This window comes from Spermophilus citellus (genome assembly GCF_964194105.1).
Source record: "Spermophilus citellus genome assembly, chromosome: 3".
Lineage (NCBI taxonomy): Eukaryota > Metazoa > Chordata > Mammalia > Rodentia > Sciuridae > Spermophilus > Spermophilus citellus.
The window spans coordinates 90,552,863-90,568,800 of NC_138184.1; the positions used below are offsets into that span (position 1 = coordinate 90,552,863).

A 15,938-nucleotide genomic window follows, 5' to 3' on the forward strand; every position below is an offset into this window, starting at 1 on the left:
TGTGAGATTCTTAGGGAGCCTCGGGAATGGCTCCGACTTGATTTTCCTGTCAAATCCCATGAATAATTTCTTAAGGACCTCACAATAAGAAGGGACGGGAGCCCCGGCCGGTGACTTTTCAGACCTCTGCTTAGCACTTCTTGCTGGGCTCTGGACCCAGCTGGCACACGGCAATCAGCTCTCTTGTCTCTGGCACCTTTAGAGTTCCTCTCAGGATCTCAATGTTCTGGAAGGTTCTGGGACAGCTCTTCCATACCAGAGTCTCAGTTTGGGGTCGTCAGGTCGGGTGCCTTCCATGCCGCAGGAGCCATGCTTCCGCTGCTCCGTGATCCCTCAGGCATGGCGGGTCCTGGGTTGCCGCAGGTATATCTTGTTCGATGGAGACGTGGACGCTCTGTGGGTGGAGAACATGAACTCCGTGATGGACGACAACAAGCTGCTGACGCTGGCCAACGGCGAGCGCATCCGGCTCCAGGCACACTGCGCCCTGCTGTTTGAGGCAAGTGAAGGTGGGACATCACCGTGATGACCGGCCTTTCCTTCAATCAGAATTCATATGTGTGATAAAGTGTTGATGCATGTGGATGATTATTTAAAAAATGCAGAATTTGTGACTCGTACTGCTCTGTCCCTATCTGCTCCCTGCGCCCCCGCTTCGTTCCTGGGGTGATGGCTTTTACTTGTTTTTCCTGAGTGTCAATAAGCAACAGGGTCAGCGTGCTGTTTCTTTTACACATTAGCTATTGGTTGAGCACTCTCACAGTCAGGGTTTACCTCATACCACTAGCCAAACTTCTCTCCTCGGAACAGTATATTGCTAAACTGATTGATAGCAAACAGTATTTAAATTATTGGGAATATGGAAATATTTACTGTAGAGTCAACTAGTATACTGTAGTTACATTTACTGTATTTTTGTTGTTGTTGTTGGTTTGGAAACTATTGAGGATTGAACCCAGGGATACTTTATCCCCAGCCCATTTTCTTGTATATTTTATTTTGAGACAGGGTTTCACTGAGTGGTCCAGGCTGGCCTCGAACTTGTGATTCCCCCTGCCTCCAGCTTCCTGAGTGTGCCACCATGCCTGCCTGGCCATTTACTTTTCCTTCCTTCCTTCCTTCCTTCCTTCCTTCCTTCCTTCCTTCCTTCCTTCTTTCCTTCCTCCCTTCCTCCCTTCCTCCCTTCCTTCCTTTCCTCCTTCTTCTTCTTCTTTTGGTCTTTTTTTTTTTTGCTGTGCTGGGGATTGAACCCAGGGACCTTGTACCTGCTAGGCAAGTGCTCTACCGCTGAGCTATATCCACAGCCCCATTTACTATTTTTAGAGCCATTTGTGTTGTGTGGTGTTTGTAATTGCCTTCCTTTTTCTCTCATATCATCTGTCTCTATCTTATCCTTGGTTGTTGTTGTTGTTTTTTTTTTTTTTAACTTTCTCTCATTTCAAGTATTCTGTTGAGCTCCCTTTTCCCCTGGAGGATACCTTCCAAGGCCCTCCATTTCTTTTTTTTTTTTTTTTAAGTATTTGACTTTTTTTTTTTAAGAAAGAAAGAGAATTTTTTTTAATATTTCTTTTTTAGTTTTTGGTGGACACAACATCTTTATTTATATGTGGTGCTGAGGATCGAACCCAGGCCACACGCATGCCAGACGAGCTAGCCACATCCCCAGCCCGGCCCTCCATTTCTTGCTTAAAGTACAAGCAGTTTTTCAGTTGTGGACCTGGGATTTGCTTTCATTCATCTTGGCCTTTGAAACTTGGCAATGCATTAATATTTATGGGTATCAGCATCTAATTGGCTGACCCAGATATTTTTTTTTTATAGAGACAAGTTTAGCTGAGCATAGTGGTGCATGCCTGCAATCCCAGCAGTTTAGGAAGCTGAGGCAGGAAAATTGCAAGTTCAAGGCCAGCCTCAGCAATTTAGTGAGGCCCTAGGCAACTTATTTTCTTCTTTATAATTTCCTATCAGAACTCTACTAAAACTCTATCTAAAAAGGTGTTACATCAGAGATGTATAACCTCATCAGAAACTTAGGTATTCAATTAAAACCCTAAGGAAAGCTGTCTTAATTTGGGTATGATGTGAGTTTTATCCTGTCTCAAGATAGAGAGAGAGAGGGCAGGGGGGAGAAGAGAGATTTTTTAAATTGCCAGTTTAGCTGTATTTTTAAAATTTTGTACTACTTTATCTCAACAATGGTTAAAAAAAATTAAAAGGAAAACACTTCAAAACAGTGTTAGTTTCTAGGTGGTGGGATTGGGATAACTTATTTTCTTCTTTATAATTTTCTATCAGAACTCTACTGCATATTTATTTTTATATTATTTTATAGTAAGGGAAAACTTAAAAAGGTGTTACATCAGAGATGTATAACCTCATCAGAAACCTAAGTATTCAATTAAAACCCTCAGGAAAGCTGTATTAATTTGGGTGTGGTGTGGATTTTATAGAGTTGTAAAAACTTTGCACAAAAAAACACCCTTAAACATCTATCCAAGCTGGGTGTGGACACATGCCTGTAATCCCAGCTGGCTTGGGAGGCTGAGGAAGGAGGATCATGAGTTCAAAGCCAGCCTCAGAAATTTGGTGAGGCCTTAGGCAACTTAGCGAGACCCTGTCTCTAAATAAAATACAAAAAAGGGCTGGGGATGTGGCTCAGTGGTCAAGTGCCCCTGAGTTCAATCCCCAATACCAAGAAAACCCCCAAACATACATGCACTTGTTTCTAGTATAGACATGGGTGATTTTCTCTCCCTCCAGGTTGGAGATTTACAGTACGCCTCCCCTGCAACTGTGTCTCGATGTGGAATGGTGTATGTAGATCCTAAAAACTTGAAATACCAACCATACTGGAAAAAGTGGGTTCATCAAATACAAAATAAGGTGAAATTATTTCTGAAATTAACTTATAGTTATCAGTATTGGTGGCCAGCCGTAGTTGAAGGCCTGGTCCTTGACTTGCTCGTGTCCTTGAGCACAAATCAGATGAAGACACAGTGACACACTCATTTGACTTCATGTAGATCAAGGGGTTGAAAAGCATTTCTTACAGAGGGGTAGATAATAAATGTTCTAGGCTTTGGGGACTGCACTTGTTCTTTTGCACCTACTCAGTTCTGTCTTGTGGCACAGATACAGCCAGACACAGTGCGTATGGGAAAGGACACAGCTGTGGACCCTGAGAGGTTCATTTACAGAAACAGGGGCCAGGCCAGATTGGGTTTATGGGCTCTTTGGCAGACATGCCCAGTTCCTGAGGGACGGGAGCTCCCTGATTCTGTGCTTCTGCTCAGTGGGAGGCGTGAGGGACCTGCTTGTCATGTAATTGTGATCTGAAGGTTCCAGTGGACCTCAAGCCATGTGACGTGTCCTATGGCTGCTCAGAAGGTGTTTTGTCTAAACTGTGGGCTTCACTGATGGACATAGGGATGGATGTGACCATCATGTACAGGGTGTGGCTTGACCACGCCCAGGACACCTGGACCATGGTCTCAAGTGGAAACAGGTGGCCTGGGTGGGTCTCTAGAAGGGCTGTTAGGACATGATTCCCGAGAGAAGGGAAGACCAGGGAACCATTTGAGGGACTGTCATCTGGGATGGAGTTCCTGAGGATCCACTCAGTCCCTATGGCCACCAGTGCTGGATAGAGACAGTGTCTCTGCTCCTTTCTACTCCTTGCTGGATGCCTGGTCAGGCCGCTGGAACTCTGAGAGGCAGGCCCCTTTCCTGTCGAATGGGAACTTGTGTCTCTGTCACTCCCAGGGGCGGAGTGGCCCCTGTGGCAGCCAAAGGAAGTGGAAGGGCAATGTAAAGGACGTTCTGCCCACAGCGCAGGCTTTGCTGCCAGGGCTTCGTCCCCTGTGGCCTCACCCTTCATTAGCTGTGCTGCTCCGTCTTCAGACAGGAAGACTTTCTGTGAACATCCACTTAATAAGTGAAGGTTTGCAAATGTTTTGGAATTCTGCTCCTTCACAGGAGGAGCAAAAATATCTGGATACTCTCTTTGAGAAATATGTGCCCTACCTCATGGACGTGATCGTGGAGGGTATAGTGGACGGAAGACAAGGGGAGAAGCTGAAGACCATAGTGCCCCAGACGGACCTAAACATGGTAGGATCCGTACCTGCTGCCAGCAGAGGCTTCCCATAGGACAGACCCCAGTGGACTTCTAAGGGGGACAGAGATGCCAGCGGGGTCAACCCTAACATGTCAGTGGGGGTCCTTTTGTTTTGGTGACCCTGAGCGTACCACGACAGTGGGCTCCATCTGTCTGGACCAACATGGTGGGTCATATGTTCCCATTGCTCTGGGATCTGGAAATCGCAAGATTTAGGACTGAAGTGACTCTGTGGGGGTAGGATGTATGGGCTGAACCAGGTGTTTTCCACGAGCCAGGTGACCCAGTTAGCCAAGATGTTGGACGCCTTACTGGAGGGAGAAATCGAGGACCCCGACCTGCTGGAGTGCTTCTTCTTGGAGGCCCTGTACTTCTCCCTGGGTGCCTCCCTGCTCGAGGATGGAAGGATTAAATTTGATGAAAGCGTCAAACGCATTGCTTCTTTGCCCACTGCTGACACAGAGGAGGTTTGGGCCAAACCTGGGGAACTGCCAGGTGAGAACCGAGCGCTACTTGCTCACCCTCTCCGAGTGCTTCAAGTTGGGCTTTCAGACACCGTGAGCTCGTTCCCTGTGTTCCCGCCTGGGTGGGTTTTCTGGTGCCATGGTCAGAGCACTGGTGGTGCCCTCAGGAGGAGGTCAGGTGCACTGGCTGCTGTCCCTGCGAGTGCCCTTTCTTGAGGAGTCTCAACTCTTCTCCCTGGAGCTATGGCACGTGCCCCTTGGCTCTGGCTGGGTGCTCTAACTCCCCGTGTTCCACGTGACTTTGCTCCTCTTTTCCTTTGGGCTCCTCATCTGTCTGAAGCACCATGACTTAACTAACCGGGTGCTGCTGACATTTGCATGGTAGGCCGTCACCTGTGGGTTTTGCAGGGTACTCATGGGAAATCATGGTGTATTAAGGGTTTCAGTTTTTTCACCAAGAACACGCACCCTCCAGGATGTACAAAAGGTTGAATTGGCAGGGCCCATGGGGAAGGGGTCTGTGAGGGGGCTTCTTTTTGAGGTGGGCTTGGATAGCACCCCTGTGAATGACCATCATGGTGAAGAATGGTGTGGAGAGGGAGGTGATGGTGACAGGTGGGGCTGGGACTCCCAGGCTACCTGTGGCACCTGGTGCTTCTCCTGTCCCTTCCCTGCACCGTCTTGATCAGATGCATTCATGGGCAGCCGTCCTCCCCTTTTGCAGAAATTAGTATGTCTGCAGTGAAAGTGTTTTCTTATCTCTCTCTACACCTGCCTGACACGCCACCACCGGAGGGGTGGGGACCAGAGTTCTGTGCCCCACTATGTGTTCCCCTGGAAGGGACTCGGAAGGTTTCTGTCCAGTGAACAGGTAGCCTTAGGTCAAAGCACTCAGCATCTGACTGGCGAGCGAGTGGCTCTAATTCAAAGCACTTGCTAAGTGTCTGTCTGGGGGAGAAGTGGCACGTAGGTGATACTGTGGTAGCTATCCAGGGAACCAGCAGGATTAGCTCATTTGAGGCACCTACCAGAACTGATTCCTATGTTCCCACGTCCACAATCACAGTGACATGGACTTTGATTGTCCACTGCAGGCCAGCTCCCAACTTTGTACGAGTTTCATTTCGATTCCAAACGGAACCATTGGATCCCTTGGAGTAAGCTGGTTCCAGAGTATGTGCATGACCACCAGAGGAAGTTCATCAACATCCTGGGTAAGTGAGAGGCAAGCCTCTGTCCCTGGTGTGAGGGTGTGTGACCCTGGTCCTGGGAGGAAGTGAGAAGCATCCTGTGGCCTGGCTGGCCACCTGAGTCCCACCCAGGGAGCTGAGAAGAGCGGGGAGGCAGGGGCCCTCCTGAGAGGCCCTTAGATGCTGGCTCTGTGCATCCTCAGTGCCCGCGGAGAGGGTGCGGGCTTCCCCTGGCATTTCCTCTGCTCTCTCCAGCCCATGGAGCTGGCTGGGCGTGGGTAGTGACCGGCACATTCCCGTGAACAGTGCTTCCTGGAGAAGGCGTGTGCCCCTGGTGTGTACCCCCGAGACTGTATTTTAAGTCTACTCCTCTGGCTGGTTAGACACAATGTGGGCTGGATAGCTCCACAACATGTGCACCTGGCTTTGGTCCATTGTACCTGCAGAGCAAGGCACCCCGGTCCTCCAGAACCCATGGGGATTAAAATCTGCCCACGTGGGAGGGGGCAGGCTGGACCTGACTTGGTGGCTGAAGTCTCTGCAGAGGGAGCTGTGGGTCAGGAGACCAGATCCTGCAGGCATGTGGGTGACTCAGCAGCAGGGAGATCGTTTTTTAGCACCCGAGCATAAATCTCACTTGGATGCTGGGGCAGTTTGGGTGCTGTCATCCTGGACAGCGTCGTACTCGCACAACGTATGTAGAAATGTGTTGGACTCATCGAATTCTACACTTACAATGGGTGATGCCTTTGTAAGTTGTGCCTCAATAAAGCCAAGGAGAATAATGGCTGGGGTGACGAGGTTCTCCTGCAGAGCAGCTCTACCTGCCACGCATGTTCCTGAGGTCACGGCTTGGCTTCTGCTGATGCTTTTTATGGGATTTACGGGATTCTGTGACAGTTCTGTGTTGTCACCCACCACCCACCCCCATGTGGAGCTCTTCTGATGTTCCTTCCATTCCTTTTGTAGTTCACACGGTGGATACAACCCGCACCACCTGGATATTGGAACAAATGGTCAAAATTAAGCAGCCTGTTATTTTTGTTGGTGAATCTGGCACTTCTAAGACAGCCACTACCCAGAACTTCCTAAGAAATCTCAGTGAAGACACTAATGTAAGCCGTTGTTGATATCAGTTACCCATTGCCGTGTAACAAACTGCCCAGCACAGAGTCACTTAAGACAACAAGCACCACCTCCTGGTGTCTGTGGGTGGAGGGGCTGGCAGTGGCTCAGCTGGGTGGCCCTAGTTCAGGTCCTCTCATGAGGTTGCAGTCAGGCTATTGGCTGGACAGGGGCTGGATTATCCTCTTTCAGATGGCATTTCATATGGATAGAGGCTGGAGGCCTTAGTTCCCTGCTGTGTGGGCCTCTCCCAGGGCTGCTTGAGTGCGCTTTTTGTAAACTGTTGCTTTATCAAAGTACCCAAGACCAGGTAATTTATAAAGAAGAGAAGTTTATTTGACTAATAGTTCTGGATGGTGGGAAATCCAGGAGCCTGGGCCAGCATGATGAGGACCTTCTACCTACATGATAGTGTGGCAGAGGGTGTCACATGGTGAGACAGAGTAGGTTTGCCAGAGAAAGTCACTTATATTTAAAAAAAAAAAAAAGGTGCTTCCTTAATAGTGGATGAATCCATTAATCCACAAGGGTTTTGCCTTTGGGATCCCTTCACCTTCCAAGGACCCACCCTGAAGTCTCATTGACGTATGAATTTGGGGATTGAAACCTGAGGCACATTGAAACCTGAGCAGTGCTGTGACTACAGCTAGGGCTCCAGTGAAAGCCCAGGACGGGCAGCAAAGGGAGGCTGCGCCGTCTTGGGGGTTACAGACCTCACCTCTGCCCTATTGTGTGCGTCAGACTGAGCACCCTCCAGGGGTGGACACCTGGAGACAGCGCTGGGCTCCATGGTGGAGACTGGCTGTCATGTCTTCCCATCATTCCTCTGTGGTATCCCTCGACACTGGTCAGATGCATGAGGGTCTGCTATGCACGGGGCCCGTGCCAGCTGGCACCACAGGACAAGCCCAGTGGAACAGGCCACTCGGGTCACTTTGGAGCGGAAGGGTGCTGTGCCCCAGGCACACTGAGACAGCCAGAAGAAGGCGCTGGCCCCTGTCCACACAGACCTGCTCCCTGGGCTGGCTGCTGCTCACCGTCCATTCCCCAAGCTGCAAGCCATTTTTCTAGCTATTGGATCACTGAGTGAAGACTCTCTTGCCCCCAAGGAACCTTCTGTGGTTTTCAGGCGGTCCAGGCGCTGACTCAGTTCTGTTTTCGTTACTGCCTGGTCACCTCACCATTTAAGTCTAGTTCCTGTCTTGGCCTTCTGGAACCTCGGAGGGGAGAGGAGCTCCCCCCACTCACTTTTCCACGTCTCTTAGTTTGTGTCTTTTCTGTTTCCAGCAGCTCTGGCATCAAGGGCTCCTGCAAGCCTCACCGGCCTCTGGGCAGGGGGGACATTTGTGTTGGACATCGTAAGAAGCGTGGGCAGAATGGGGCTGATCTGAGTAGCCAAGCTCACCTAGACTGACACTGACAACATGGCCTAGTTGGCTTTAGGGATGTCCCTGTGGAGGGCACAGAGCTGGGGAGCTGCAGATTTGCAGAGTGGGGCAAAGGGAAGCCACGTTCAGAAGCCACGTCACAATACCCCTCCCCGAGGACTCCGCAGCTGGAGCTTAACAGCCCAGCCCGGCTGCCAGCACAGTCTGCTTCTGTGCACCTGTGCTCACAGGCACTCTGGGTGGAGGGCCTTTAAAAGGCCACAGTTTCCAATGTGTGGTCCCAGGCCAACAGAGCTAGCTTTACCTGAAAGCTTGTTCAAGACACCCATGAACTACAGAACCGGAAGCTCTGGGTACAGAGCAGCCAGCTACATGGCACAGCCCTCTGGGTATGGCTGGCACATCAAGGAGTGTGAACACCCCGGTGAGGGGCTCCCCAGCACCTCTGAGCACAGGGAGAGGCCCAAGCACACAGGCATGAGGGTACAGCAGGTAGACCTTCTTTCCCAGCAACTCATTCCAAAGACCAAACCCAAGATTGTGCACGTTCTCTTTGGCTGATTTATTAAGATACAGCTGCCATCATAAGCAGTTTATGTTTTAATGTTGCCTCATTGAAAATGCCTTCTAGGAACCACTCTAGGAAGTAACTGGTCCCAGAAGGTGGTATTCAGATCACCTTTCAGGCGAGAAGGAAGGAGGGTCTGAAAGGGTTAAGTGACTTTGGGGTCCTCTAACAGCTCCCAGTCCCCCTTCTGCTGCGCCACCGTGTGTTGAGGCCCACGTGTGGCAGCTCATTATCAGCTCATGCAACCTGCCAGGAGGAAGAGGAATTCTTGCTTTAGCACTTAAAAATAACAAAGCACAGACCCACATTGGGTGACAATAGCATTAGCTCAGAGGCAGTGGGTCTTCAGCATAGATGGGAGCTCGCCAGACGTTTGCTGCGGGTGCCACGCAGAGGAGGCCAACACATCCTGCCTTCTCCCTGTTTCAGATTGTGCTCATGGTCAGTTTCTCGTCCCGTACCACGTCCATGGATATCCAGAGAAACTTGGAAGCCAACGTGGAAAAGCGGACCAGAGACACCTATGGCCCCCCCATGGGCAAATGCCTCCTGGTGTTCATGGACGACATGAATATGCCCAAGGTGAGGCGGGAGGGGGGCGGAGGGTGTCCGAGCGCAGTCCTGCTCAGTGTGTGTAGTGCAGGCCATGGCGGGCAGCCAGGACGCAGCATCCCGCCGCTCCTCCCCACTCCCTCCTCCCAGCCTCAGCTCTGTCGGAGGAGGTGTCCCACAAGAGCTCTTAGGTGGCCCTCTGTGCTGGAGAAACTGAAGGCAGGACCCCTGGGGAATAGCCGAGGAAGGGGAACTTCAGCTGCACTGGGGACTGAGGCTGAGACATGCAAAGTTCTCTAGGCATACCGGAAGTTAAATTTGTATCATTTTACAGAACCATCTTTTCCTTGAAGATTTGTCTTCCAGAAGGATGGTGCAAAACCAGGATTCACTCACCTACCCATAAATCTGATCATTCACCCATCCATCCACCCATGTATTCAGTTACTTAATCATCCATTACTCAATTCATCCATTTATCCGCCATCTGTTATCTTTATTATCTATTTATTCATCCATTTGTCTGTTTATCTATAACTTTATTCATCTACCCATCCATCATCTGTCCATACATCCATCCTCCCATCCACCCATCCATCCATCCTTCCATCCATCCATCTACCCCCATTCATCCTTCCATCTGTCCATCCATCCTTCCATACTTCCATTCATCCTCTCATCCTTCCCTCCCTCCATCCATCCTTTCATCCTTCCATCCTTCCATCCATCCATCCTTCCTACCATCTGTCCACCCATCCTTCTGTTCATCCATCCATCCATCCATCCATCCACCCACCCATCCACCCATTCTTCTCCCATCCATCTATCCATCCCTCCATCCCATCATCCACCCATCCATCTTTCCATCCATCCTTCTATCATTCCATCCATCCTTCCATCCTTCCATGAATCCTTCCTACTATCTGTCCATCCATTCTTCCGTCCATCCATCCATTTATCCCTCCATCCACCCATCCATCTTCCATCCTTCCTTTTATCTCTCATCCATCCTTCTTTCTGTCCATCCATCTGTCCTTCCATCCTTCCATCCATTCATTCATCCATCCAGTGAGTGGGAGGATGAATTGACATCTTTGATGGTCAGCACTGTGCAGTGTGTGAGACCTATGGAGCTTATAGTCTAGTGAGAGAGAGAGACTTTAAAAATCACCAATGAGTATCTAATTGCAAACTTTGAGAAGCCAAACGAAATTAAGCCCAGGATGCTCTGGGATGAGAGGAGGGCCAAGCTTTGGTCCAGACGCTCAGGCTTCTTGGAGCTCTACCTTGAAATACTGCTATTCTCTTTTTTCTCTTAAAAAAAATCATCAAGGTGGATGAATATGGCACCCAGCAGCCAATTGCCCTGCTGAAGCTGCTGCTGGAAAAAGGCTACTTGTACGACCGTGGGAAGGAGCTGAACTGTAAGAACATCCGGGACCTCGGCTTCATCGCTGCCATGGGGAAAGCCGGAGGAGGCCGCAACGAGGTGGACCCCAGGTTCCTTTCACTGTTCAGCACCTTCAACGTGCCGTTCCCTTCAGAGGAGTCCTTGCACCTGATTTACTTCTCCATCCTGAAAGGCCACACCGCGGTAACTCTTTAAATCAGAAGTACAAATGGGGGACACGGTTGGGCAGAAATGTATGCAGACTGATTGACACATCAGACACACCAGGCCCAAGCCAAGGGCCTGCAGTGCATTCAGGGGACCAAGAAGATGTTTTACTGTGTTTCAAAATCAGAAGAAAAACATTCACCTTTATACCCATGCAGTCACAAAATGTGATTTTAATGTACAAGAAGGGGGGCCGCAGAGGCTGAAGTGCCTTGGACCCACCTGGAGTCCTGCCTACTGACATTAGGCCTGTGCCCTGGGGCCAGGTGGGTAAGGTGAGGCTGTGCAGCAGCAGATATCGTGGCCACCCTGAGTACCTGGCAAGTTCATGCCTTTCCCAAAGGTGTGCCCGGCAGATAACTCCCAGGGCGGCTGGCATGGGTCTTTGGTTTCACAGTTCATTGACTTCCCGGTGGACATGGAAACCCAAGGCCATAAAAGCAGGTCAGATGATGAGCTTCTCTGGTCTGTTCACCTCTTCCCTCCTAAAAAAATGTGACAAAATTCACATTATGTAAAATTCGTTGCCGTGGCCACTTTAAAGCACAGAATTCCGAGGTACTCTGTACACTCGTGGCACATAGGCGTCCCCACCCCAGTGTCTGATTTCACAGCCTCTTCTCCCCCAGGGGAACCCTGATCTCACACTGCAGCAGCTGCCCACCCTTCCCCACCCGCCAACCCCTGGAAACCCACCGACCTCCCATCTCTGTGGGTTTGCCCGTCCTGGGGGTTTCACACGGATCGAGTCATCTGGCTTCTTGCACTTGGTTAGCTGTGTGTGTTCACGGCTCCCTTCCTTCTCATGGCTAAATATTCCCTCTGGGTGACACTCTTTCCTTTGTCCACTCTCCCATTCATGGACACCCGGGGGTGGGGGCTTTTCCTGTCTCAGGACTTTCACGAGAACATCGTGGCAGTGAGTGGCCTGCTGACCTCCTGCACGCTGACGCTCTACAAGAACATCGTCCAGGACCTGCCGCCCACCCCTTCAAAGTTCCATTACATCTTCAACCTCCGTGATCTCTCCCGGGTGTTCAATGGCCTTGTGCTCACCAACCCCCAGCGGTTAGTTTGTTGGATCTTAACAAGATATATCCTGCCAATTTGACGGTTTCTTTTATTCTCTTAAGATGGGGGTGGGGGGGCTTGTCAGTGAACTTGAAGAACCAGTGTGTCAGTTAATTCCCAACGTCTTTGCTGTGTTAAGTGAAGAATAGAGACAAATGCTGGAGTCAAAGCTGGGCTCTTTGCAAACCCCTGGGCAGAAAACCAGTGGGACCAACAGCAGAGGTTGGACAGGTGGACAAGTATCTCTGACCCTTTGGGTAGGATGGCTTTGCCACCCACCTTCAGCTCTGAAGTTGGAATTCACCCGAATCCTTTTGCTCATGTGACCAGTTGTTTCCAGTTGAGATACAGGAGCTGCCAGGGGCCCTTATGCTGATTCTAAATTCAGACATTCCAGCAACAGGGCAGTGCTAGGAGTTTTCCATCACATATGCTGCATAGAGAGAGGGCCCTTTCTTCCCTCGGATAGGGCAAGTTATGGATGGTGACCTGGAGTCTTTGCACTTCATCCATTAGCTCCTGGTTAGACTTCACTAATGGGAGGCTAGAGAGGGCACTCCAGGGTGCAGCTCCCGAGCCGCCTCCCATGCATCCTACTGGGAACGGCGGCAGGTGGCCCACTCCTCTCCAGGGGCCCTCGAGGCTGACTTGCCCCTTCCGCCATGTTCCATAGGTTCCAGACAGTGGCCCAGATGGTGAGAGTCTGGAGGAATGAGTGTCTGAGGGTCTTCCATGACCGGCTGATCAACGAAACAGACAAGCAGCTGGTTAGTGCATGGGGATGTGCCAGCAGATGCAAAGGCCAGCCACAGAATTGCTCTCTGAGGAGGACCAAGCCTTTGTCACACACACACACACATGCAAACACACACACGCACACACATGCCCACGTGCGCGCAGAGAAAACAACGCATTTAAAAAATATATAGAATGGCAAAAAGGCAGACACTAACAGTCAAAGCTGATGGGTGGGGGGATGGCTCATAAGTACTCTGTAGCTGTCGAGGGAGAAAATGGAAGGCAGGTCACTCAGATGGTGACAGCGTGGGAGCTTGTCCTGACATGAGTCAGTGCGGGACTGCTGTCCTTGAGTGTGGGTCCTTAACCTTCTTACGTTTTAAGGTGCAAGATCACATAGGAAACTTGGTTTTGGAGCACTTTGAGGAGGATGAGGAGGTAGTGATGAGGGATCCCATCCTGTTCGGGGACTTCCGGATGGCTCTGCATGAGGAGACACGTATCTACGAGGACATCCAGGACTACGAGGCTGCCAAAGCGCTGTTCCAGGTGTGGTGGGCTCCTTCTCGCCCCCGTCTGCTTCCTCCTGGAGCACTGGTATGACAGTGGCTCCATCCCCAGGGGCCTGGTGCCTGACCCTGAGGCTCCCACACCTGTGGTCTGCCCTGGCTCACCGCTGGCTGACCAGCTCCGGTAAGGTGGAGTCTGGATTTGAGAGCTGGATCCAGTCCTGGGAGCCCAACTGATTCAATTAGTACAATGATTTTTCAGGAAAGAAAAATCTTTCCTCCGTCCTTAATCTGTCCTGCACAAAAGGAGAAAGTTCACCTCTTAAAAAACAGTGATCCTTAAATTTTTTTTTTAATTCAGGAAATTCTTGAGGAGTACAATGAGATCAACACCAGGATGAACTTGGTGCTCTTCGATGACGCATTGGAGCACTTGACCCGAGTACACCGCATCATCCGCATGGACCGTGGCCACGCGCTGCTGGTGGGCGAGGGTGGCTCCGGGAAGCAGTCGCTCGCAAGGCTGGCCGCCTTCACGGCTGGCTACGAGGTGAGGCCACCTCCCTTCCAGGAAGGCCGGTCCTGCCAGTCCCTACAGCCGGGAGGGAGTTCCTGCAGATACTGGAACCACCTACAGCAGATCCTAAGTGATTTTTTTTTAGTCCTGGGGATTGAGTCTGGGGGTGCTTAATCTCTGAGCCCCAGCCCCAGCCCTTTTTTATTTATTTGTTTATTTATTTGGAGATTGAGTCTTGTTATGTTGTCCAGGTTGGCCTGGAACTTGTGATCCTCCTGCCACAGCCTCTCGATTTGCTGGGGTTACAGGTCTGGGCCCTGCACCTGGTATAGCATAACGTTGTCACAGAGTAGGGAGTTGGGTTGGTTTGTTTTTGCTCGCTTGCCTGTTTTGGGCATATTTTAACGGAATATCCAAAGCGTCTAACTATTGTATTGTTCTTAGATTGGAGAAGATGTCGGGTCAAGGTCAAAAGCCAAACGCAGGCAGTTGCTGCAGATCCCAATGTGCATCCGCCGCAGGGAGGCCGGCCTGGGCAGACCTCGGTGGGCTGCTGTTAGGGGCCAGCCATTTGCCAGGCAACCACAGCCGCACAGCAACACATGCAGTTTTACATCAATCTTAGAAACTCTCTCTTTAAAAACAGCTTTATTGTAGTACAACTCAGGGCCGTGTTATCCACGCGCTCTGTGTGCAGATCGGTGCTTCTTGTCATTCAGATGTGAGCAGCCATCACCCTGGACTCCTTTAGAGCATTCCCACCACTTCTAAGAAAGCCCTGTGCCCGCAGCTGCCATCACCCCACCCTCCCCCAAGTCTGTGGACGACCCTGCCTGGACTGTCACATGCGTAGCATAGCACTGTATGTGGCGGCCGTGGCAGCTGCAGGGCTTACCAAGTGTGGCCTGCATCTGGGTGACGTTCTTGTTTTGGCCAAATCCTGGTCCCTGTGTGGACACACTGCATTTGTCCACGTGTCCCCTCACCCATGGACCTCTGGGCTGTTCTGCCTCTTGGCCGCTGTGGATAATGCTATAAATGTCCACGTGGGAATCTCTGGGTGGACCTATGTTTCCCTTGCTCTCGGGGCTTCTTAAGGAGGATGGGGTGGCACTGCTGGGTCACGTGGTGGCTCTGGGGCTCACCCTTGCAGGAGCCGCCACACTGTTCTGCAGTGGCTAGGCTGATTTGCATTCCCACCAGCAGGGTCCCAGGGCTCCTGCTTCTCCCCACCATTCAGAATCTTCCAACTCCCACAGGGGACTGTCTGGCAACTCTGAGGTCTTCCTCTGAGGCCGCCTGGGAAGGACCGCAGAAGGGATATTGAGGGACGGGACTCAGGAGAAGACGAGGGTGTGTAGAGTGGGCTGGGGCCGTGGAGGCCGAGGCGGATGGCCATGGGTTCCAGTGGGTGGGCACCCCAGTGAGCAAGGAGCTGGCGGGTGGAAGGCAGGTGCTGGACAGAACTGCGGAGTAAGTGTTGGTCAGCTGGAAGTCACGCTTGCTATTTGAGTTTGTGTGACTGGTGTGTGACTGTGCGTGCGCCAGTGTGGAAGTGTGCCTGTGTGTGGCATGTGTCTGGGACAGTGTGTTTGGGTGTGAAAGTGCGTGTGTGAACCTGTGTGCATGAGAGGGTGTGCATGGAATGGTGGAGTGTGTGTGATCACAGGTGTGGAGTGACTGTGACTGTGGGTGTGTGTGGCCGGGGGTGGGTGAGGAGGCCTGAGGTAGGGACCGAGCCCTCCTGAGGCTGGGAACCCCACCAGGTTCCAAGTAGCTGCCACTGCTCACATACAAGTCCTGCTTCTGCCTGGGCCTTAGTGCCAGCCGCCTCAGGTGTGTGGAGGACCTACTGGTTGCAGAGTTCAGACAGTGTCCACACTTGCTGCTTGGGCCGCCCCGGCTGTGCCCCTTTCCTGCCCTTTCTTGCTGGCCTCCCTGCCTACCCTTCCCACCTGCCTGTGTCTGGCTGTCCACTGCTCTGTGACTCTGGGGACCTTTCTGTGCCTTTCTCCTTCCCACACTGCCTCCTGAACGTAGGCATGTTCTCTGCATGGCGGTGCCTTCGCATGCTCCTGTGT

General features: G+C 51.3%; 1 protein-coding gene across 1 annotated transcript in view; it reads left to right on the plus strand.

Moving 5' to 3' along the window:
* The window catches only part of DNAH10 (dynein axonemal heavy chain 10), a 114,200-nt gene that overhangs the window by 66,926 nt on the left and 31,336 nt on the right, over positions 1-15,938 (plus strand). The window contains exons 40-51 of the mRNA XM_081285689.1: positions 364-499; positions 2,761-2,883; positions 3,976-4,110; positions 4,396-4,612; positions 5,676-5,795; positions 6,741-6,886; positions 9,282-9,434; positions 10,738-10,998; positions 11,918-12,090; positions 12,767-12,860; positions 13,216-13,380; positions 13,702-13,890. Of these exons, the coding sequence (XP_081141815.1) occupies positions 364-499; positions 2,761-2,883; positions 3,976-4,110; positions 4,396-4,612; positions 5,676-5,795; positions 6,741-6,886; positions 9,282-9,434; positions 10,738-10,998; positions 11,918-12,090; positions 12,767-12,860; positions 13,216-13,380; positions 13,702-13,890 (1,912 nt within the window). The remainder of the gene's footprint in view (positions 1-363; positions 500-2,760; positions 2,884-3,975; positions 4,111-4,395; positions 4,613-5,675; positions 5,796-6,740; positions 6,887-9,281; positions 9,435-10,737; positions 10,999-11,917; positions 12,091-12,766; positions 12,861-13,215; positions 13,381-13,701; positions 13,891-15,938) is intronic.